The 22,357-nt window shown below is 46.3% G+C and overlaps 1 protein-coding gene across 10 annotated transcripts in view; it reads right to left on the reverse strand.

Moving 5' to 3' along the window:
* Nucleotides 1-22,357, reverse strand: part of HERC1 (HECT and RLD domain containing E3 ubiquitin protein ligase family member 1) — a 151,031-nt gene that overhangs the window by 61,821 nt on the left and 66,853 nt on the right. For 6 of the 10 annotated variants that reach the window (XM_053272826.1, XM_053272830.1, XM_053272829.1 and 3 more), the window contains 17 exons: nt 21,453-21,608; nt 21,078-21,184; nt 20,017-20,127; nt 19,752-19,928; nt 18,833-19,072; nt 18,317-18,400; nt 16,540-17,063; nt 14,943-15,715; nt 12,391-12,589; nt 11,001-11,161; nt 9,652-9,768; nt 8,642-8,873; nt 8,209-8,333; nt 5,870-6,093; nt 2,328-2,596; nt 757-809; nt 460-660 (listed from right to left, as the gene is read on the reverse strand). In XM_053272826.1, coding sequence (XP_053128801.1) covers nt 460-660; nt 757-809; nt 2,328-2,596; nt 5,870-6,093; nt 8,209-8,333; nt 8,642-8,873; nt 9,652-9,768; nt 11,001-11,161; nt 12,391-12,589; nt 14,943-15,715; nt 16,540-17,063; nt 18,317-18,400; nt 18,833-19,072; nt 19,752-19,928; nt 20,017-20,127; nt 21,078-21,184; nt 21,453-21,608 — 3,753 coding nt within the window. The remainder of the gene's footprint in view (nt 1-459; nt 661-756; nt 810-2,327; nt 2,597-5,869; nt 6,094-8,208; nt 8,334-8,641; nt 8,874-9,651; nt 9,769-11,000; nt 11,162-12,390; nt 12,590-14,942; nt 15,716-16,539; nt 17,064-18,316; nt 18,401-18,832; nt 19,073-19,751; nt 19,929-20,016; nt 20,128-21,077; nt 21,185-21,452; nt 21,609-22,357) is intronic. The other 4 variants (XM_053272823.1, XM_053272825.1, XM_053272824.1 and 1 more) reach the window with 4 other exon arrangements.

A 22,357-nucleotide genomic window follows, 5' to 3' on the forward strand; every position in this document is an offset into this window, starting at 1 on the left:
GCAGCTCTTCTTATGTATACAGGAGGTAGCTGTAAAACTCAGTCCCTGTATGGAACTCTTCTGTCTCTGCAGACGCCCACCCACCCTGTGCAATCATCATGGTCACCTTTACAGCAAGAGAGAAGGAATCACACAGTATGCCATTGGCCGACCTTTTGCTGATGCAGGAGGATATATAAGACCATCCGTCCCATGATAACTTGCTTGCTTACCGACCACAGTTAAAATGATGTGGTTACCTACCACATCAGGGTTCCCAAGATGTGGTAATCCAGATGTTGCTGAACCACAACAAACTGTAGCTGGGGATGATGGGAGTTGTAGTTCAGCAACAAGAGGAGTACCATAGCTTGGAAACCCCTGTCCTAAACGGAGCCAATCTCCAAGAGAACATGGTCACAGTCATAACCAAAGGGAACAGTGCCAAAGTTAGGCCAATACTTTTGCGCACAAGTTTACCTATTTGCATCAGTGTTTCCTCCATGCTGTTGGTGGCCGTGACCATGGCAACAGAGGCGCCCAGTGGATCACTGTCTGGGAACTGAACGGGCTCAGGCACAATACGGCGGTCATTTAACCCAAGAGGTCCAGCCAGAAGTTCAAATTCCTCTTCACCTGTCAGTTTTTCATCCTCATCGACATCCAACATGTCCCAGTCTTCTAGCATGAGATAAGGAAACTGTGGTTAGGTAGGACAGTTAAGGTGCAACCAGAAGCAGGTACTGATATGACCAGAAAGACCTTATAAAGAGGTACCTTCATAGACACTGTCTTGCTTCCCTATCAGATCGGGAGCTTGGCCTTTGTACCTATACCAAAAAGTGAAGAACAGACAACAATCTTTTCACTAAGACAATCAAATGCCCGAGGGTCATAAATATATACATTAGCAGCCTGGGTGAAACAGTCTGTGTGTTGAAATGCTGGGGGAAATCCACCTTTTTCAACAGGTCTGATCATCCTGTTCTGTAGAGTTGGCTCAAAACTTTTTGCTGCACTAAGCAGATGCACTCCAGAGCCAATGACAATGCAAGGGATTCAGAGCAATGGTTTTCAGATTCTGCCCTGTTTTACTGGTGCTCCTAAAAACACTGCCTGTCCCAATCAACTGTTTGGTTTGCTTGTGCCACTAGGCCAGCCCTGCTGTTCTGCAAATACACCACACCAAGAACTAACTGATCTACAGTGCATTATTTTTGCAAGTACATTCTTTGTACAGATTGTTATGCACTTGAAATGTACACACACAGAGACACACAATTTTGCACCAACAGTGTATTAGGTATTGAAACCCAGACCCTTGAGTGCCCTTTATTCTGGAAAAAAGTTTCTGGAATAACAAGTTGAGAATGTGTCCTTACCAGCAGGCCTCAGCTGCTAGAATCTAAACTCATTTCACAGAATATTTTGCCATGTGACAGACAGTTATAGTTTCTTCTCAAGAGATTCAGTTGCAAAAGACTCAGCTGTTTATGTCTGAAACTGTGGCACCAACAACATGGCCAGCAAGTAGTGTCTCTTTTGCCTTTCCTCCATCAGAATGTACCTAGTCAACCCACTGATTCATCCAGCTGAATATTCTCTGAATGGCAGCAATTTACCAAGATCTCAAGCAAGATGCCCGAGAATGAGGCTGCCTTATGCTAAGTCACACAATTGGTCCATCTAGTTCAGTACAATATCCTCTGCCTCACAGCCTGACAAATTCCAGGTGCCAGGGAGCCATGGTGCCTAGAAATTTAACCATCACATCTAAACTAGGATATTCAGAGGCAGGATTATTTAATAAAATGTTTGTCCTGAGCAGCTCTGTTTCTATTGTAACCATGTTACTTGTAAAGAGGATAAAGAAGAGCCCATTTATCTTCCCTCTTCACAATGTCCATCCCTACATTCAGTAATTTTGTTTAGTGAAAGTTATCAGACAGAGGTCTCTCCTAGCTACGGCCATCTGAGATCAACCTGGTACCTTCTGCATGCAGAACAGGTGTTCAACCTCTGAGTGATGCTCCCTTCAAGGATCTTGGGTTCTCTCATTTTACATTCAGGACAACCTTGTGAGGAGACTTCGATACAATCAATATTTATTTCAACCCAATGACCATAAAGGACTGAGGGCCTTGACTTGCCCAAGACTTCTCAGTGAGCTTTATGGCTAAGCAGGATTTTACCTGGCACTTCCTACAGCTGAACCACACCATTCTAACCACACCACTATGCCAGGTTGTGTAGTTCAGCTACAACAAATCCATCATTCATTTCTCCAAGAACGAACCACCCCACATCGTCATTCTCTTCAGAAAGGAATATCACATTGTCTCTGGTACCTTTCTGAGGCAGACGTCTTCGATTTGCTCTTCAAAGCCAAGTACTTTTCTCGGCAGCTGCCGCACAAGAGGTAGTAAGGATTGCCACTTCCGCATTCCCCACCAAACCATCCGTCCACGTAGGAGCCATTGCTACGGTAGCCTTGCCGGTTTGCACTCCGCCCACAGCCAGGGTGGTTTCTTTTCATGTGTTGATTGAAGCTGACAACGCTGGATTCACACAACTCACATGCTACCACTTCTTCCCTGTCTTCGGACTCGCAAACATGCTGTGCAATGCAATTAGGCAGCTTATTTTCATGTACACTAACAACATATCCACAGCTACCCAACAGCACTAAACCACTGTTTACTCTTAGAACAAATACTACAGTATGGCGACAGACCAAGTATCCAGAGGTTAACTTTGTGCATATTAAAAATATGCAAATTGACCGTTCATACTTTACTGGCAGCTCAACTATGTCTGCTTTTCAGCCACAGGACTCTGAAAAAATCTACAAGAGTCTAATTCTCCAGCTACAAAACCCATATCTCCCAAAGGGAATACATTCTGGAAAGTGGATAATCTGCACAACTGCATATTTGCTTGCAGTGAGGGGCTGACATCCCAACTAAATTACTCAACAGACCTCCTACCGAAATGCAGTATTCCTTCCGAGTTACTCCTAGGTACTGTAGTACTATTGAATACCTTAGTCTGGATGCCCGCCAGTTATTTTTGTGAGGACTGGGATTTTTAAAAATGGGGAAAGTGTGGGAGGAGCAGAATAGGTCCCATTAATTCTTTTATTTTGTTATTTATTTATTAAGTTTATACACTGCCTGACTCCAAAGGCTCTAGGTGGTTGGAAGGTCTGCTAACTGCACTGAGTGAACAAATCCCACCCATTAATCAACCTCATATTAGCAAAAAGTGCAAAGGTATTGTCTGGCTGAAGACTAGGGACTTACAAAAAAGGAACCTAAGATCTATTCAACACATTTGATCCAAATGAGGTGGTAGAACTTTGGGCTGGATCACTTCAAACTGCTGAGAGTAGGGTCAGTTTAAAAACAAAACAAGAACATTTTCCAAAGAGTCAACTGGCCCATCAGAAAGCAAAGGGTTAGTATCACCTTCTCTCCCGGCTGTGCTCCTTTATGATATTCACGGCAGCCTTTTTTCACATGGGGCAGTTCCTTATCCCTGCAGCTTGAAGTGGTCCACTGCAGAATGGCACCACCCATGCCTGCCTCCTCATTTTGTGTAATGCTGAGATTGGCATTAAAACCCCCAGCATCCTGCACATGTGGTTGGATGTTGGACTTTTCATCATGACCGAGGAGGGAGACCTTCTAGAACCCAGCTCATACGGTTTTCAAGAGTGACCAGAGCCAACACAACACCCACACTGGAACAGAGTGTCCTGTCTCTGCTGCATTAGGACTCATGGACACCCACTCGTTTAGGAGCCCTACATCATCAAGAAGCTCAGCCAGAGACAGTGGTCAGTTAGAAGCCTGAGTGATGGCAAACACATTTGAGCGCCACTGTGAACACACACAAGTTATTCGACATGCTTCTCCCCTTTAAATGAGAAGGAGCCAGCAGCCATTAAAACTGCTCCACCAGCAAACAAGCCTGTTCATGTGACTGTGTTATGCCAGATCCATAAAGCACTTAACAAGGTACCAGCCACTGGGAACTTCTCCAGCACTGATGTGCTCTTGTATCACTTACATGCATTAAAAAAAACAAGTTCCAAGTGGAGCCTGCCACAGTAAATTTGGCAGTGATAGCATGGCAGCACCCTGAGATCCACAGAGACACACGTCAGCATCACCGGGTCGCAGCACCAAAACACACCAGCACTCCTGCTGAATTTCCCTTCACTGCCCCAATACAGCTTCTCATATATTTCCCACAGGTACATTTTGGTTTTGCTGAAGTGGTAGACGTAGGTCTGATCCACACACCCCGCCCGCCCAATATATACGTTCCATTTCCACAACTGTACACACATCCCCACTTTTACCATAATAAATTTGATACAACATGCCCAAAAATGGGGGCTGGGAGAACTGGGAAGATCATGAGGTATCCTGGTTTAACATCAGTTTTAAAATTACTAGCAGAAAGAAAACAGCAAAGGTAACTATGATGAACATGGGTATGGGTGCAAGTTAGCATTTTTAAGACAGACCAAAAAAAGACTAATATTGAAGGAAGAAGGCTGCCGCAAAGAGGGCAAGTACAAGGAGCTTCACGCACCTCCTTCATTGGCAAAAAAGATCCCAGGACATAGTGTCAAGTCGTGGGACATGGGGGGCAAGGCACTCTGCCCCCTCCTGCAACTTCCTGTAGCAGGGCAGATGAGAAACAAACTGTTGACCTGGATGCAAGATGGCCTGGTTTTCTGCCAACAGAAAAGGGATGGGGCAGTGCCAATAGGAAAAAGAGCCTTAAAAAAAAAAGTTGAGAGAGACAAAAGGATGGTCAGAGCAAAATAATTTTATTTTGCAATCCTGTTTGCCTAACACATTGCAGCACGTTGCCTCCTTCAAGGGCAAGATCATCCTATTCCGCTTGCTGTAGCATTTCACTGAAAACACAGTTTCAGGTGACACACCAAAATGCACCAGGCATTCTTTATTGGAAGATAAAAATTCTCTGACAGTGAGTCAGCACAGTGTAGAGTTTAGCATGTCAGCCAGACTAGGACTAAGGGGTCCTGAGTTCAAATGCCCACTTGGTGACACTGGCCCAGTCACTCACTCTTAGCCTAACCCAACCCGCAAGGTTGTTGTGAGGATAAAATGCAGAGGAGAGCCAAGGGCATCATCCTGAGCGCTTTGGAGGATGGGTGGGATAAAAAAAAAATGACATGACATAAATAAAATACAGATTACTTTGGAAATCTTTTTGATACCTCACCTCCCCATTGGGGTGGGGAGGGGCTGTCTCATTTCTCCTAAACAGGTACAAGCCACAATGAACCACACAGAAGCATGAGTGGGTCATGAATACACAGTGGGTTTGAGCTTCAAGAACTCACTCAGTAGAATTTTGTAAACACGAAAGCAGCAAAAAGTATTTGCTGAAAAAAGTCTTACAAAAACACAATCTTCCAACAACAGCCGAAGAAAAAGAGAAACTATCAATCTTGGCTTCAGGAAACGGTTTTTTTAAAGAACTCAAGACAGAGGGGAAGCCTAAACTACTACATGGCTATGACTGTTGAATGCCTGCAGCAATATAAATGCTGGGGGGGCAAAAAGGCTTGTTGCACTTTTCAACTGTAACTTCCGGGACAAATAGTGAGCTGGCCAACGGAGAACAGTAGCAACCCAGAGAAGCCGTTTTACGTGTGAATGCACAGATGAGGACTACATGAGAATATCCACGCATACCATCCAATGGAGCTGGAAATGTCCAAGCAGGTATAAGCAACAGCAGCATTAATAAGACACAATTTCTCCGGCCACGCACACAGTGCTGTCACTTCGCGTTCTAAAGAGCAAGGAGTAAGCAAAGCAGCCCCAGCTGCCATCACACACACCCAAGTCGGCCAATCCAGTACCTCTGGGATCCACATTCCCAGAATGTCATTATCACTGCCCAGGTCCTGCCCAAACATGGCTTCCATGGCTTCGTCATCCAGGTCGATTTCCAGCTCCTCATCCAGGTTGAAATCATACAAGGCTCCAGGGTCTTGAGGCAAGGAGGAGATCCCTTCTCTCCGGCTCTGATTTCTGTGGGCCTGTACAGAGCGGTACAATCCCGCTTAAACCAGAGAAGAAAACCACATACTTTATTCTGCATGTAAACAGCAGCAAGACAAACTAGCTATGATTCCATCCTAGCCAAATAGGTGCCTTGGTGCATCCACAGCGTTTGTCTGGTGAGAGGGCTCATAGATGGCCAGGGCCCCAGGGAGGGGCTCAGTGCATGTCTGTGCACCCAACACAGTGTGCCCCTTCCCCACATGCAGTTCCTCTCACTGAGGAACAGCCACACCGGCCAAGGGCGGGGGCAGAGATCCACCCTACAACAACTCTGTCTCTAAGTACAGTGCTTTAATTTCCCCCTGGGAGCAGATTTTCCTTCTCCTTCTTCCTTCTAATTAATTGTTGTATTTATACACCACCCCAGATAGAATCTTGGGGTGGTGGTTGTGGTCGTTTACCATTTAACCAAAGAGCAACTAAAACCTAAAAATCATATAAAATGGGGCATATTAAAATCATTTATTTAAGTATTCATATCTCATGCCAAATTTAAAGGTGGCAAACAGGTGACCTGATAGAACAAAATGGCCACCACTCCACTCCTATGGGAGCAAATAAAGGTGTGCACTAGGGATGTGCATGGAACCCGCAACGGCCGGCTCAATGGTGTGTGTGTGTGGGGTTACCTTGAAGGAGCAGGGAAGGTGCTCTTACCCCCACCCCACCCCCAGCGCTGTGATTAAAAACAGTCCCGCGGGACAGCAGCGTACCTCCTTACTGCCCTGGTGCACATCAGACCGGAAGTGCCCGGAGCGCATGCATGCGCGCAATGTGTACACACACACACCGGGCACTTCCAGACCAATGCGCACCGAGGCAGTAAGGAGGTACGCTGCCGCCCTGCAGGACCATTTTTAATCACAGCACCGGCAGGGGACGAGAGAGAGAGAGAGAGAGAGTGTGTGTGTGTGTGTGTGTGTGTGGAGAGCACCCTCTGCTGCTGAACAAGCTGAACTGAGGGACCTTCGAGTGGTTTCAGAGGTCCGTAAAAGGGCCTCCGAACTGCTTCGTGCACATCCCTAGCGTGTGCTCAAGCCCCATTCTGGTGAGAGCAGCAGTGGCTCATCCGAATGGGGAAGGGGGTGCCCGATGAGGTGCAACTGCTTCTGGTTCCCAGCAGCTCCAGTTGCTCGCCTCTCCCCTATCCTGCCCCAGCATTGAGAGCTACACTGCCTGAAGCCGGCCCTTTGTCAGGTGGAGCTGTGTGGGCTCAGTCTGCAGGCAGCACAGCTCTCGGAAATGCCAGGGCGGGATGGAAGAGAGAGGCACAACTGGAGCTGCCAGGAACCGAGGCAGCTGTGCCTCCTTTGGCAGCCCCCTAGTTTGTTAGGACAAGCCACTACTGGGTGAGAGTTAAACCAGCCCTGTGACCCCAAATTCTTGGGGGAAGGAGTTTTTCTTGCCAGAAACCAACTCCTACATGGAATGGACCTGGGTATGTTATCCCTGGAAAACAGAAGACTAAGGGGAGATACAATTGCCACCTTTAAATATGTGAAGGGCCGTCACACAGAAGCAGTGAACTTTTGCTCTGTTGCTTCTGAGTGTGAGAGAAGAACCAATGGGTTGGAAATCACAAGGAAGCAAATTCAGGATAGACATTAGGGAGAACTTCCTGACTGTGAAGAGCTCACAGCCTAACATTCTGCCCGCTGCAATGGCAGGTTCTTCTTCACTAGAGATTTTCAGATATAGGCTCCAGCCAACCGTCAGGGAGGCTGTAGCAAATCCCTGTACTGACTGGGGTAGGTGGGTGGATTTGGACTAGAAAACCTCCAAGGTCTGTTCCAACTCTCACATTCGATGATGGCAATCTATTTACATCTTCTCACAGAATTTGATGGATGTCCTTGAGAATCTGCACCGCACCTACCTAATACCATCTACACAGTTTCTTAATCACAACAGAAGTGTGATGGGTTGAACTCATGCCTTCTCTCTATCTAATCTACCTACACAGAGAGAGAGAGAGTCATCTCTATAAATTCAAAATACAGACTGACATAGTAAGCATGGAATTTTAAAGTCCTATGCTGCGTATCAAGCGCCACCTTTGGTAAGTGGAGGGGAGGGAAGGAAAAGGGGCGGCTTAATATTTCCAGACACCTACCAGCCCTTGCCAGCAGCGTCCGAGCAGCTAAGTCAAATTTGTGTCTCCTTGTTACTGCCGACCGCCCTCTTGATGTCGGTCCACTTCCAGAGGCTGCATTTTCCGCATGATCCATATTATCATGACTGAAAAGGTACCGGCCGTTTAGAAATACATGTCAATTACTAATTAGCATTAATTCAGATCCTTCTGCTTTTTCATATTCAGTTTAAATTACTCTGCATCACTCTTCATAATCTTGTAACCCCTGATGTCACCTTAGCTTCCTGTTTTCCCTTTTGGTCTTCAAATTGTTTTCTCTTTGTGATTCTCTGGCCCCATTCTTCTATCTCCCACCAGGACTGAGCTCCCTCCAACATCAATCATCCATACAGTGCCCTGAGCTCCATGAAGATAAGAGTGGGAATGAAGCCTGAAGGAACGGGCATGTTACCTTTCACTAAAGCTGTCCTCCATCTCAGTGGCATCGGCTGAAGGGATGTCTCCAGGAGACTGCAAGTAACACTGATCGTTTGACTTCCCGCTGCCTCCAGAAACTCCAGTCCCATGGCGGGAATCTGCGGTTTCTTCTGACTGAGGCTCTTCATCTTCCTCATTCCCCGGATGCTCTATCATCCACATTGCCAGGACAGTTATATTCTGGGCATCAGCTTCTCCTCTTGCACCTAAAGTGAGGTAGGAAATAAAAGTATATCACCGATTATAAAAAAGTTATTATACCTTCTCCTGTTAAAAAAGGCTGTACAATAATTGAATTCCAGATGTTTATTTAAAGACTTGTTACGGGGTGTAGAAATTGGAGCATTGGTTACTTAACGTGAAGGCTGCTTCCTACTGCTGGATACGAGGACATCTCGTGGGTTATACTTAGAAAGCTTAAATAGGCCTGGGAAGGATAACCCCACCCAATTCTGAACAGCCAAGTCGAACTTGGAAAAAACCTAGTCTTGGATTCAGGTAAATACAGTAACTTCTAAAGAGAGATGTCTGCCTGAAAGGTCAACCTTCTAATCCAAAGTGTAGAAGTTAGATTGTGCTGCCTTGGCCGTGAGGAAAAGGCACTCTTCATGTGCCCAGGGAAACATTAACACTCCACATCTTCTTGGGCCAAGACCAGCTTAGTCCTTGCCCTGAACTAGTGTGCTATGTCAGTTTTGCTTCTTATAGCAAATGTAGCTAAACAGATCTTGGAAGCTAAATGAATTCTGCCAGTTTGCATTTGCATCACTTATCTTAACAACAGAATTCGGGTCTGCTTGGAACAGAAGTAAAAACAGGGCTCCTTTTTAAAAAAAAATTGTTGTTGTACTACTTTCTGGAGGTGTGTCATGCATACTCCTGTTATTGTGTGGTGGCCAGCTCACTAGTCCCTGACAGGATGTCCCTCTTTTGAGATTTGGAGCATGTTGGCTCACTCTAACCCTTGACAAACGGACTGCTTACCTGTGGCTTCCATTGCTTTTGCAATCTGCCGGAGGGAGAACCCCATTTCCAACAATGGCACAGCAATAGCAGGTGGAGGCGGTGAAGTGGAAAGGCGGCTGCTCGGGTCGGACAAAGCTATGGGTTGTAAAGAAAAGAGTTAATGGCAAATCAGCAGAACCCCAGCAGTTGGCATTCAGTGGTATACTGCCCCCGAATATGGAGGTTCCATATCTCTATCCTAACGGCTATTAACAAACCATGACTCTTTCTAACCCCCTTTCAAAGTCATCTATGCACAACAGCAGAAACTTGCCCAAGAACATAGACTGAGCGTAGGGCAGAACTGAAACTCGCACTCAGCACTCCAAGTCCAACAGTGAGTCTATCTATGGGGATTACATTGACAAACTACAACAGACAAGCATCATCATCTTGAACTGGATGCCTCATGACTGAGATGTCTGTCAACACTGTTTACTGGGGCACACACAGAGTCTAGGTAAGGCACAGAAACCCTAAAAAGCTTGGGACCAGGAGGCCTAAATCTCTTCCGATATGGGCTTGTCCCTCTGGTTGCCCCACCATGGTTGAAGGTACAGTTGACAGCAGGCTGTGGAACTCCCTGGCCAAGGAGATCCGTCTGGTTCCTTCGATGAATTTCACCATTCCTAGGGTTCTGTGAAGACCTTTTTATTCTGGCAGGCCTTCTATTTGCTGAATGTATGATCTAACTCATGATTCTCTGATCCTTGCATGGAATGTGTGTATCCCTGCTTTGTTGTGGTCTTCGCTAGGCACTGTTTTTGCTGTTCTGTTGCCAGCTGCCTTGGGCATCTTGTGAAGACGGAAGGATGGGATAGAAATGTTTCTAAACTAGGAGTTGTTGCTGGTTCGATATTACTGAAATAGTAGCAGAAGTAGCATCTCCTAGACGGCTGCTCAAGAAGAGGCCACACAGTCAGTAGATCCAGGCAATTAATGCCTGGGCTTGCAAAGCACACAGAGTTATACAAATGTGTGGACTTTCACACTGACTTAAAGAGGCCAAAATAAAGTTGCTTGAATTTAGAACGCCACCACCCATACACCACAGGAACATAAGAAGCCGTCTTATACGGAGTCAGATCACTGATCTATCAAGCTCAGGATTGTCTACACGGACTGGCAGTAGCTCTCCTCGCTGCACCTGGAGATGCTGCCAGGGACTGAACCTGGGACCTTCCGCATGCAACGTTGATGCTCTTCCACTGGGCTGTGGCCCAAGGGGAATATCTTACAGTGCTCAAATGTAGTCTCCCATCCAATGACAAATTAAGGCAGACCCTGCTTAGCAAAGGAGAACTCAGGCGCACTACGGATCACCCTACCTGTGCGATTGGCAGGTCTTGCAGACTGAGAGTCAGGAGAGGTGAGACTTTGTCTCCTGCCCACTTCATCAGAGGGAGATGTTGGCAAAGAGGATATTGGAGGTGTTTGTGCACGTCTGGTCGGAAGTACAGTAGTGGTGGGGTAGCTGGAGAACATTTGCCTTTTCAAAAGAAAAAGAGGAAAGAGGAAAGCAGTAGGTAGCACATCGCCTGCTTGCAAAAGCGGGTTCAGTTCCTGCCTCTCCGTTGTCATTAGGCAAGGTATGGGATGCAGCAAGAGGATTTATGTGCACGTCGACAGCAGCGGAGCCCCCCCCCCCTAGCATCTCTCTTTGCCATTGAGCCTAAACATCTTGGGAGTGGTCTGAGGTACCAGTGGGTACAACAGGTGAAGAGATAACTGCCAACATATCCCAACACACACACACACCCCAACATGTTTTAGAACTGGCACCATGAAATCATCATCAATATTAGCTCTCAGAAATAAAACATCGTCTGGTTTGAATTGGCTAAAAAGGAAATAGGAATGGGTTTTTGCACCAAAAGAGCTCCCAATCAAAAAAGAAACAGCAGAGAGAGTCCCTGGAAGTTGAATAGAGACAGCTGCTCTCCCCCAGCTCAGTATAAAAAGCCACCACTTGAAAAGGTGCCTCTTTGCCTATTTAGCAGAGGTTTTAAAAACAGAGCCTCGTTTTCTGAACATACTTGGAAGCAGTTTAACGGGCAAGCAGAGAAGAATAGTAAGGAAGGAGGAATAGAAGGGTTCCTTTTTAAGGAAAGGCTTTTTCTATGTAAACCAAGTCCTTTGAGAACTTTTTGTGGGAAAGTGATATGCAGGTATACTTTGTTACCCATGGGGGGTTTCGTTCCTCGCCTACTATCATGAGTAATGAAACTGCGAGTAACGAGGCATTGTGCCTAAGTAAAACAAGAGGGTTCGGTTCCTGGGTTTTTAAAAAAGGTCAAAAACCAGCAAAAAAAAACCCTTGAAATTACTGTACAGTGCTCTGTGGGAATCTTGTGCCCAGCAATGCCCCCGCAAACCATAAAAAATCGTGGGGAGGGGTTTTTTCCTCTTTACTGAAGAGCCACAAAATGGCTCAATTTCTTAAAATAGTAGCTGGAAATGACCTTTGAGGTCATTTCTGGCCACCTCCCGACCCGCAGATACATGAATCTTAACCCTGTGTGTGCTGATTCTCCCCATGAATGCAGAGGTTGGGTGTTATTCATCCGACCATGAATACATGAAACCGTGGATGATAGATCTGCAGATAACAAGGTTTGTATGTAACAATAAAAATAAAGAAAATACAGCATCAGCCAGCAAATGATTAAAAACCTTTTGGATTACACAGGGGAAGCAAGATCAGAAGTCAGAGCCTACCTAAGAAGGCTAAGAGGCATAACGCCAGGCGACTCCGAGGCAGGCACAGTTTCGGTATCCGTTACCGGAGTCGTGGCAGTTGTAGTGTCTTCAAGAGAGCTGCTCATGAAAGACGTGGTACTAGAAGCAGAAGGACTCGTGGTCACAGGTGTCTGGGCCTGCTGAGCTTGGTCATTTTCATCTGCTTGCTGATCCACTTCTGAAGAAGAAATGCAACCTTTTCCCACATCACTGACATCCAAAAATGAAAATATATGCCCAGAACATGACAGAAAGACCCAATAGTGGTTAGGTGGTTCTACAGTGTCATTGCTCAAGGCACGCTTAGCGGGCTGCTTTCTGGTCTGTTCGATGTGGAACAAACTCCTGGAACAAACTCCTCCTGCTTGACTCTGGACCCAGTTCTAGGCAGACCACCATAAAAACCATGGACAGCTCCGCTGAATTAGACTAAAGCTGCACCCAGCTCCACATCCCATTCCCAGCGGTTGCCAGAGAAGCAGGGATGTGCATGGAACCGGTTCCAGGCACCCCCAGGAGGGCGGGAAGCGGGTTTACTTTAAGGGACAGGGAGAGTGCCTCCTAACTGCCCATCCCAGCCCCACTGCTTTCCCCCTGCCAGCGCTCTCCCCCAAAGCGCAGGCGTGGGGCTGCAGCGTTCCTCCTGGCACAGGCGCATCATCCATTTGTGTAGCAACTCTGAACGAGACGGCAAGGAGGAACACTGTAGCCCCTGCCCACACTTTTGGGGAGAGCGCTGGCAGAGGGAAAGTGGCGGGATGGGGATGGGCAGGTAGGAGGCACCCTCCCTGTCCCTAAAGTAACCCGCCCCGCCCCCCAGCCTCCGAACCGGCTCAAACACGGGCATTTCAAACAGGTTTGGCATTCCAGAAAAGGAGCGCCAAACAGGTTCTGTGCACAGCCCTACAGAGAAGCCTCTTTAGAATGCTCACAAACCAGGCACGGGGCCAACCTGCTTGTTCCCAGCATTAGGTAGCTCCCAAATGCAAGCTTTTAAATAAGCAACCCACAAGAGCTAGTTCTACCCCAGCCAGAGGGGACTTTGGGTAGCTATGGTTACTTTACTTGTATTTATTCTAGAGAATTTATATCCTGCCTCTCCAGTCAGAAACAGCTCAAGGCAGCTCACACAAAAATTAAAAACCAACATAAAACAATAATAAATAAAAATACAAAATGCAGCAAGAGAAATTGAATCATAATAATAAGAGAGTCAGAGACCTGCTGGAAAAACCTTTAACCATCTCCAAAAGACAGAAAGACTGATTGTTAAGTGGATCTCCCAAAACAGAGAGTTCCACATACAGTATCAGGAGCCACAAATCATGCTGAAAGCTCTCGGCTTAAGGAGCAGCACTTTCCTACATGGGAGGTGGACGTTCAGATGTCCTAGTTCCAAACCATTAAGGGCTTCAGAAGATAACAACCAGTACTTTGAACTGCATGCGGAAAGTTGCAACAAGGAGGGCATAGGATGTTCCTGAAAACTGGCCCCTTAGCAGCTGCATTCTGCATGAGCTGCTGTTTCCAAATGGTCTTCAAAAGATAGCCTTATGAAGAGTACATTGCAGCAGTCCAAACGCAGGCCATCTCCAGGAAAGGGTGCAGCTTAAAATGGGAGAAAAGTGCCCAACTAGCTGCCGTGGCCAACAGCAGCCAGAAGCAATGCCAGGTCCGAGGGCACTCCCAAGCCTGGCCTTTCAAGGGAGCACAACCTCATCTCAAGCAGGATAGCAATTTGGATTGCAGCAATGACGACTCAGATACCTTTATTAGGACCAACTGAAATATCAGGAAGCCACCTAATGATGCAGCAGGGAAGTAACTTGCCTAAGAGCAGAGGCTGCTGGTTCGAATCCCCACTGGTATGTTTCCCAGACTATGGGGAACTACTATATCAGGCAGCAGCGATATAGCAATAGCAATAGCACTTACATTTATATACCGCTCTATAGCCGGAGCTCTCTAAGCGGTTTACAATGATTTTAGCATATTGCCCCCCCAACATTCTGGGTACTCATTTTACCGACCTCGGAAGGATGGAAGGCTGAGTCAACCTTGAGCCCCTGGTCAGGATCAAACTTTTAACCTTCTGGTTACAGGGCGGCAGTTTTACCACTGCGCCACCAGGGGCTCTTCTAGGAAAGGCATCATCCCATACTGCATGGGAGGAGGCAATGGTCAACCCCTCGTGTAGTCTACCAAAGACAACAAAAGGGCTCTGTGGGTGCCAAGAGTTGACACCGACTCTACGGCACACTTTACCTTCACCTTAAAATATTAGGAAGCATTGAGAGAGCTTTCCTACAGTTGCAATACTGCAATGCTAAGAAGCTGCTTTTTGTCGACCACAATTTTAAAAAGTTAAAAAGCTTTCCTTACAGGACTCTTCTTGGCACCCACAGCAGCTCAGTTCCTGGGGCAAATGGCAAGATGACACAACAAAACAGGTTTTGCAGGGGCACAAGGTTTAATGCTACCAATTCTGTTGTCAATCGCCAGCGACACACGTACAGATATGTAAAGCATACCTGGCTTAATTCTGCCACCACACTGGTCCTCCAGCAGCCCATGGACCACTAACTTGTAGATCATGGCTTGGGCTCGTTCCAGATCTGCCAGTCCAAGTGCCCTCTTGATGGGCGAACGCATAACTGCCCGTTTCACCATGTGGCGCATCAGGAACTGTAAGGCAGCGCGCATTTCAGCGTCTTCGTGAACAATGGGAGAGCTAGCACAATCAGAATTATGACCACTCTCTGCCAGGACTTTTGGTATCAGCAGCAATTCAGCATATTTACTGCAACTGAGAAGAGTGCTAAGCGATTTCATAGCACCGAGGTAAAGGTAGGATAACTGCACCGCTCTGATTTCTGATTGTACCACATCGTGATTTTTTGAAGCATGTTCATGATTCTTTCTTTTGCCTTCTGCATTGGGATGCTGGCACTCCATACCTAAGGAAACAGACTCTAAAGAAAAAGAAGCTATTTCACTTTCTGATTTCGAGCTTGCTGCTCCATGGCATTTGACCTCTTCAGAACTTGGCACGGATCGCACATCTGATGCGGAGTCACTTTCCACTTTCAAGTCGTCTCCTTTGTCCTCCGAGTCGTGTTTGTGCTTCTTCTCGTGTCGCTTGGCACTCTGCTTCCCCAGATCTTCGTGGATGCCAGTCAGATAGGTTAAGTCCAGCAATACAGTGGCTGTCAGTCCACGAAATCTTGCCACGTCAAAAGGCAGGGGTTCACAAGGTTCCAGATTATACAATGGCGTATCACTAGGCGACCAAAAAGTTGGGAAGCTTTAATAAAGATCAGAATGACACAGGAAGAAGCAAGTGAGGGATAGACAGGAGGAAAGTACAGGAAATAATGTAGGCAAAAGAAGACGTAAAATATACTTAATCAAAATCTAAATGAACTGACAGTCTAAAAAGGAAATATGAACAATGGGAAAGAAATGAGGTTATGATCAGATAACGGGGAAGAGGTGATACTCAACACAAAGGTAACAAAGCATGCGTGTGTTTTCAAACAGAGCACTTGATTCCAAATACTTGACATAAGTGATCACTGAGAAAAAGAGGGAGGGAGCTTTTGCTAAACTAGACATTTGTTTGTAAAAATGCATGCTCTCCAAGAGTTGTGAAGGAGCGTTTCATGCTATAAACAGCAAGTTAGTCTGGGAAAACCTCGAAGAACAAGTAATCTATTTTGACATAAGCATCCATAGGTCAGACCCAGCTTTGGCATGTATGGCTGCATCTGAGACCTGAGAAAACTCGCTCTGGCCCATGGAATAGGCTACAGCAGATCTGTCAGTCATTCAGGTGTCACAAGGCTGTTGGCACTCACAGCTAGCCCTCTAGAAGTTTTTCAATTATATGATTTGATTAGCTTTTATTCAGAATGTTCTAAGCTGCTCTCAAATGAAAGCAAAATAAGCCTCAAATTAGCTGCTTAAAATCCCAAATATTTAAAAGTTAAAGCAAGCTATGTATATTTTCAGACTGGCCTACCTGACCTTCAGCTGGCTACAGATACCACTTATTTAACATGTCAATGACATTCCCTAATAAGCACTAACAAGGCCACGAGCCTAAAGCCAACACAGAATCTCCTCTACCTGATTGTTATCTCTGCTTCGTCCCACTGGACCTTGGCAGACGTGCTGCCTTCTTTGACCACTCCGAGCAAGGTGGCGTGCCGTCCCGTCTGCTTGTGAACGCAGCGCCCTCCCACTCTCAGCCCAGCATCAACACCACCGATCACTGCCAGGACCGGCCAGACCTCCACACAGAGGGTCTTCAGCTGCAGCTCAGAGAGCTCGGCCAGCCCATGCCGACTGCCATGCTTGCCCTTCTCCTCCTCCTTGCTCTCCTTCTCCTCTCGCGCCTCACTCTCCTCTCTGCTCTGGACAGAACGGCTCTTCTTCAGTTTCTGGCCTCCTTCTTTAAGGCACGTCTTGATTTTGTGCAGCCGCTCCATCATTTTCTTGTTGATGCAATGCGTCCAACGGTCTGTGCGGTGGAGGATGCGGATGAGCTGAATCGTGGCCTCTGCCAGCACGGCAGCAACCGGGCTGCAGATGGGGTCCCCAGGCAGCAAGTCCCTTGGGGTGCCACGCATTTGCATGTCACAGATTTTGACCTGTCAGAGAGAGAGAGAGAGAGAGAGAGAGAGAGAGAGAGACTGATTTGCCGAAGCTGTGCCCCTTGGCTTTTTGTAAACAGGCTTTGCCAACTAGACTTCTAATTGAATCACTATGTTTTTGTAACAGTGACACCCATTTGAAAAATACACCATTTGCAGAAGCTGGGAGGGAGGTTGTAGCAATCAAAAGTAAATGTGATCCAGCTACACTAAGAGACTCTCATAAGCTTCCTAGTGACTTCCTCTACTGACTTCCTAGTAAGTAACTCTTCCATGCTGTGATAAGCACGTTGTAAATACGTCTGTATTTTGAAGACATACAATCAACAGCTTACACTGAAAACCCAACTCATGTTAAGTTAAGGAAGCCAGAAAGAAGCATGTTATAGATCCAGTCCGCCATGTCCATCAGGCAGCAGGCTGGACTGTCCTGGTGGCTCCTTGGGGCATCCTCAGGCCAGCAAGTGTGGTGAATGGGAAGGAAGGAAGGAAGGGACGGAAGGAAGGAAGGAAGGAGTGGTGAGGTGCTGAAGCCATAGGAGAGTGGAGCAACCAGGAAAGGACCATAGCTCAGTAGGGGTGTGCACGAACTGCGGTTTGAGCACCGGTTCGGAGCAAAACCGGTCTGGTGCCACAGGGAGTGGAGCTTTGAGAAAGAGAGGAGGTTCTTACCTGCCCTCCGCTGTCCCAAGAAGTTTTCTGCTGGGCCAGCGCTCAGCCCAAGTGCCCCCGCACGGCACCAGCTGCACCTATGCCATTTGTGTGATCAGAATGGTGTTGCAGACCACATACACGGTGCTGGTACTGCAGAGGGATACTTGGGCCAAGCACCGCCCCAGCAGGAAGCTGCATGGAGTGGCAGAGAGCAGATAAGGACCTGCTCTCCTCTTTCTTAAAGCTCCCTCCCACCTTCCCACGGCAGCAAAGTGGTGCTCAAACTATGGTGCGTACACACACACACAGCTCAGTGGCAGGGCAATCTTCTGCAACTTTAATGCCCCATGGTCAGTTCCTGGCATCTTCAGTAGCAGGTGTTAAGGAAGACCATGCCTGAGATTCGGGGGGGCTGATGCCAGTCAAAGCAGACCAACCTGGGCTAGACAAATCAGCGGCATATTCAGTGTCAGGCAATTCTCTATCACCCCCTCCCTTCCATCTCCCAAAATGCTCCCTCTATCCCACTTGACTAGCAATAGGTCCTGCTCAGAGACAGGACTGGTTTTCACCAGCATGGCTAACATTCCAATTACCTTTTCTCCAGGATTACTGCTATAGAACATCACACAAGGGTATAATTCCGCAGCATCTACATCTTCAAAAGCCAGTTTTGGTTCCTGGTGGGGGAAAATGCCACAAGCTAGTCGAAAACTGGATTCTTAAGCATATTATTTCAGCCACCCACTTAACAAGGGAGTTTCCCTTACATAGGACTCTGATCCCTGAGACACCTGTGCCACGTTCCCTCCAGGAGGAAACTTAGACAGTATTGATGAGAAGCAGGAGCTACTCTTGTGGCCCCTACACTGTAGGATTTCTTTCCCGCCGAGGTCAGGTTGACACATTTCCTCTACTGCGTTTGGAGGGGAACAAAGATTACTTATGCACCACTCCTGTAACTGATCATTTCAGAGTTCTGATAGGGTGTCACTGCTGATTGTAAGTATAATTTTAAATTAAATTAAATCATCACTATAATGAATTGCTTTGAGAATGTCTAGGGTTGAAAAGCATCCTACAAACAGGGCAAGTAAGTAAGAGTTTTGTACCTCTCCGTTTTTACCAAAGGAGATGGTTCTCGCTTCCATGTCCAACACGCACGTTATGAAGTCTCCTTGGGTAAAGCTGGTCAGGGTCAACGTCTGCTCCCCATTATGGTAGAGATTGCCACTATATGCTCTATACAGCCACATATCTGAGGTAGTGCGGTGGTTGAAGTCATGAACCGGCCAGCGAGATACTCCAACACAAGTGCCTTCGTTGCCACGGTTTTCCTTCACAATGTAGAACTAGAAGGTAAAACATCCCATCAGCACCGTGAGATACTTCAGCACCACCAAGCAACATACCAGCAACACAGGAGTAACAGGGAAAAGGAAGACGACCTGGATTTGAAAAGCCACCTCGAATCAGCAAATTAACTCTTGGTAGAATTTATTTTCTTGGGAATATTGACACACTAAGAAAAGGATTCTTCTGAATGAGGTATGCTAAAAGTTGTCTTTCTTAACATTGTTGAGTAGGGTTACTGCCAACTTCCCCCAAACGGAATTTGGCAACTGGGGCTACCAATCAGAACTCACTGAACTTTCACTGGAACTGGTGGTGGAAGGGTTAAATTTGTGTTTTTCTTTTTTAATTAATATTACAATAAGGGTAAAACTTATAGTTGGTATCACGAAAAGAGGTGCGCAGGAAGTCAACTTGTAATTGTGTTTATTATTATTGTTATGGTTATTATTATCGTCAAAAGTTAATAAAAATTTGAAACGGGGGGGGGGAAGAACTTTCACTGGAACTACAGATCCAGGAACCGTCTCCATCCTAAGGAGGACAGAGGTTGAGGCTGAGGCTGGAATTCCACAAATACCTGATGCCCAAATACAGATACAGTGGTTTCATCTGCAGACCTTCCCTATCAGATCTAGCCTCATTTCTGTTTTCAGATATGCCTTTTGTCCTACATACCTTCCATTGGTAACATCCTGAAGTGACTCCAGTGGATGCTAATCCATACCCTTTCCCACCACTTCCATGCGTGAGGATCTGACCATTCTCCACTAGGCAGCACTGGGCCTTCTCAGGATCAAAGGACACTTCCTGTATAGGAAGATTCTCATCCTCTTCTTCAGATTCTCCCTGTTTCTATCAAAAACAGAATGCAAACACCTCACAATGGGGTCAATTATATACAGAGCTAGGGAGAAAGGAAAACCAGAAACCATGCAAGTACCTGCAGTTTCATTTCTTGTTCTTTCTCCTTGATTTGAATGCTGTGCTTGGCTTGGGCAACCGGACTCTCCCACATACAGTCAGACAGAAGGGAGAACAGCCGCTCAATTACCTGTTGAACAAGATCATTTCAGAACAATTCCAGCTAGTCAAAGGAAACGTTATGGCTACAGTAGACCATACTGCTTATAGGTAACAGAGTAACTCAAAGGACAGCTGCTACTCATACTGTTTTGTTTTGATAAGGCTAAATCCTGTATTGTTCAGCATATCAAAGATATGGATTTTCAAAACTCTCTCTCAGCAGCTTACAGAACTGGCTCAGCAGTGAGCTTTGTTTCACTCCCTATTTGTGTTAACTTTCAAGCTATATACTTGCAAGATCTAAGTACATGAGGACCTCAATATTTGCAGGTGTTCCACTCCTGGCTGCAACCGCAGATATGGAAACAGTGAATATTGAGTCATTGGGGCTATGGGATCGCAGGCGTTAGGTTCCCGTTTGTCGGGGAAATGATTGAAAATTGTCCAAATTTGGGGGTGGGGGGAAGCTCCCTACCATCCTTCACTGGCCCCCTGAATTGCCCTGTGCCCCCAAAATCGCCTCTAAATCATCCAAAAATTGCCTTTAAAAAAAGAAAAGGAGCGATTTTGAGGCTCTGAAACACAAAATGGTGGCCAGAAGTGACTTCTGAGGTCACTTCCGACCACCCCCAACCCGCAGATAAGCAAGGTTGCCATGCCACACACACACCCTCCGCCCCCCCGCCCCCCCCCCGGCATATGCCCAAGGTCAGGAGGTTTTTTTACTCGACCCGTAGATATCGAGGTCTGCCTGTATCCCCTAATTATAGGAGGGTGTTTCCCCTCCTTTGTTTTAATGTACTACTTTAGCCTTGTTAGATTGGAGATGTGGATTATTTCCTGATGACTCAGAGGGCTTAGAATTACCTTTGCCATCGTTTTAAGAGTGCAAATGCTACTAGAATAACTGCTTCTACTGCAGAAGCAATAGGCTTGTTTTTTTTAAGTAAAGTTAAAGTACTCTAAAAAGGTCCAAACCTGAGCCATCTGATCATCTTCAACTCCCGATTCACAAGCCGGCAGCACAGCTTCCAGGACATGAAGTGCAAGCAGCCTGGTCCTCAAGTTGCCCACCAAGGGTACGCCTAGAGGGGAATTCAGATGGAAAGTGGGCATTACCAAAAAGTTCCAGAAACATCCCAGAACCAAACTGAAAATCTGTCATAGCATGCAATGTTTAAATGTTGACATACTTCCTGAATTCAGAAGACAAGATGGGAGTACACTTTTAAATACATATATCATGCATGAATGCTGATTCCATTGTTATTTATTCGGGGGTGGCATGCATGTTTAAACATATTCTCAAGTTCCGCACACAGAAACAGAACACACGTTTGGAACAGATCATACCTGAAGAACACTTCTGAGAAGCTATATTCAGGAGCACTTCTGTCCACTTTGGAGAAGCCATTTTTGACTGAATAGCTTTTGATGAAACAACCCGTCTAAGGAAAACTAGGAAGTCTCCTAAGTGCAACTCTGCTGCGTGCTGTTTTCGGAGGGCCACTGTGGATTTAAAAAGAAAAATAGCACAAACGAGAGATTCATATTATTTGTAAGCACCCACTGGAAAACATATAGAACACAACAACAGTATCAAATGCTGCTATAACCAAATTCTTGTCATTCTAATATTGTTTCTCAAGGGACCAAGACCATAACAGGGAGGGAAAGTAGGTAAGAAAAGACTGAGGGTGGGGGTTAAAGTTCTCAGCAGAGTTCAAAAGGCACACTCTTAGATATGTTGGGAATAAAATATACTGCTTTTTGAAAATGAAAAAGCCTTTGTTGTGGTTACATCTTTGTATCATCATCACCATCACCATCAAGACTATTTATATACCATTTTCCAACAAAATGTTCACAAAGCAGCTTACATAGAGAAATTTAAGAAAAGAAAGGCTCCCTAGCCAAAAGGGGCTCACAATCTTTCACACACGAGATATACCAGCACTGGTCACTAGAAGAGACACTACGCTGGAATGAGACAGTTATTCTGCTTTTGCTAAATGTAAGAGAACCACCACTCGAAAATGTGCCTCTTTGTTTGTACTCAATTACAGGAGAACCTCCATATTCACGGGGGTTCCGCTCTCCGCTGCTACCACAGATACTCAAATATGGAGGCACTGGGGTAAGGGGATCGTGGGGGTTAGATTCCCAGTGGTCAGGGAAATGTTCCAAAAAGCGGGGGAAAGGCTGTAAAAATGCAGGGGAAAGTGGCCTACCGTGATCTGCTGGCCCCAGCAGCACAG

This window comes from Hemicordylus capensis, chromosome 10, assembly GCF_027244095.1.
Source record: "Hemicordylus capensis ecotype Gifberg chromosome 10, rHemCap1.1.pri, whole genome shotgun sequence".
NCBI lineage: Eukaryota > Metazoa > Chordata > Lepidosauria > Squamata > Cordylidae > Hemicordylus > Hemicordylus capensis.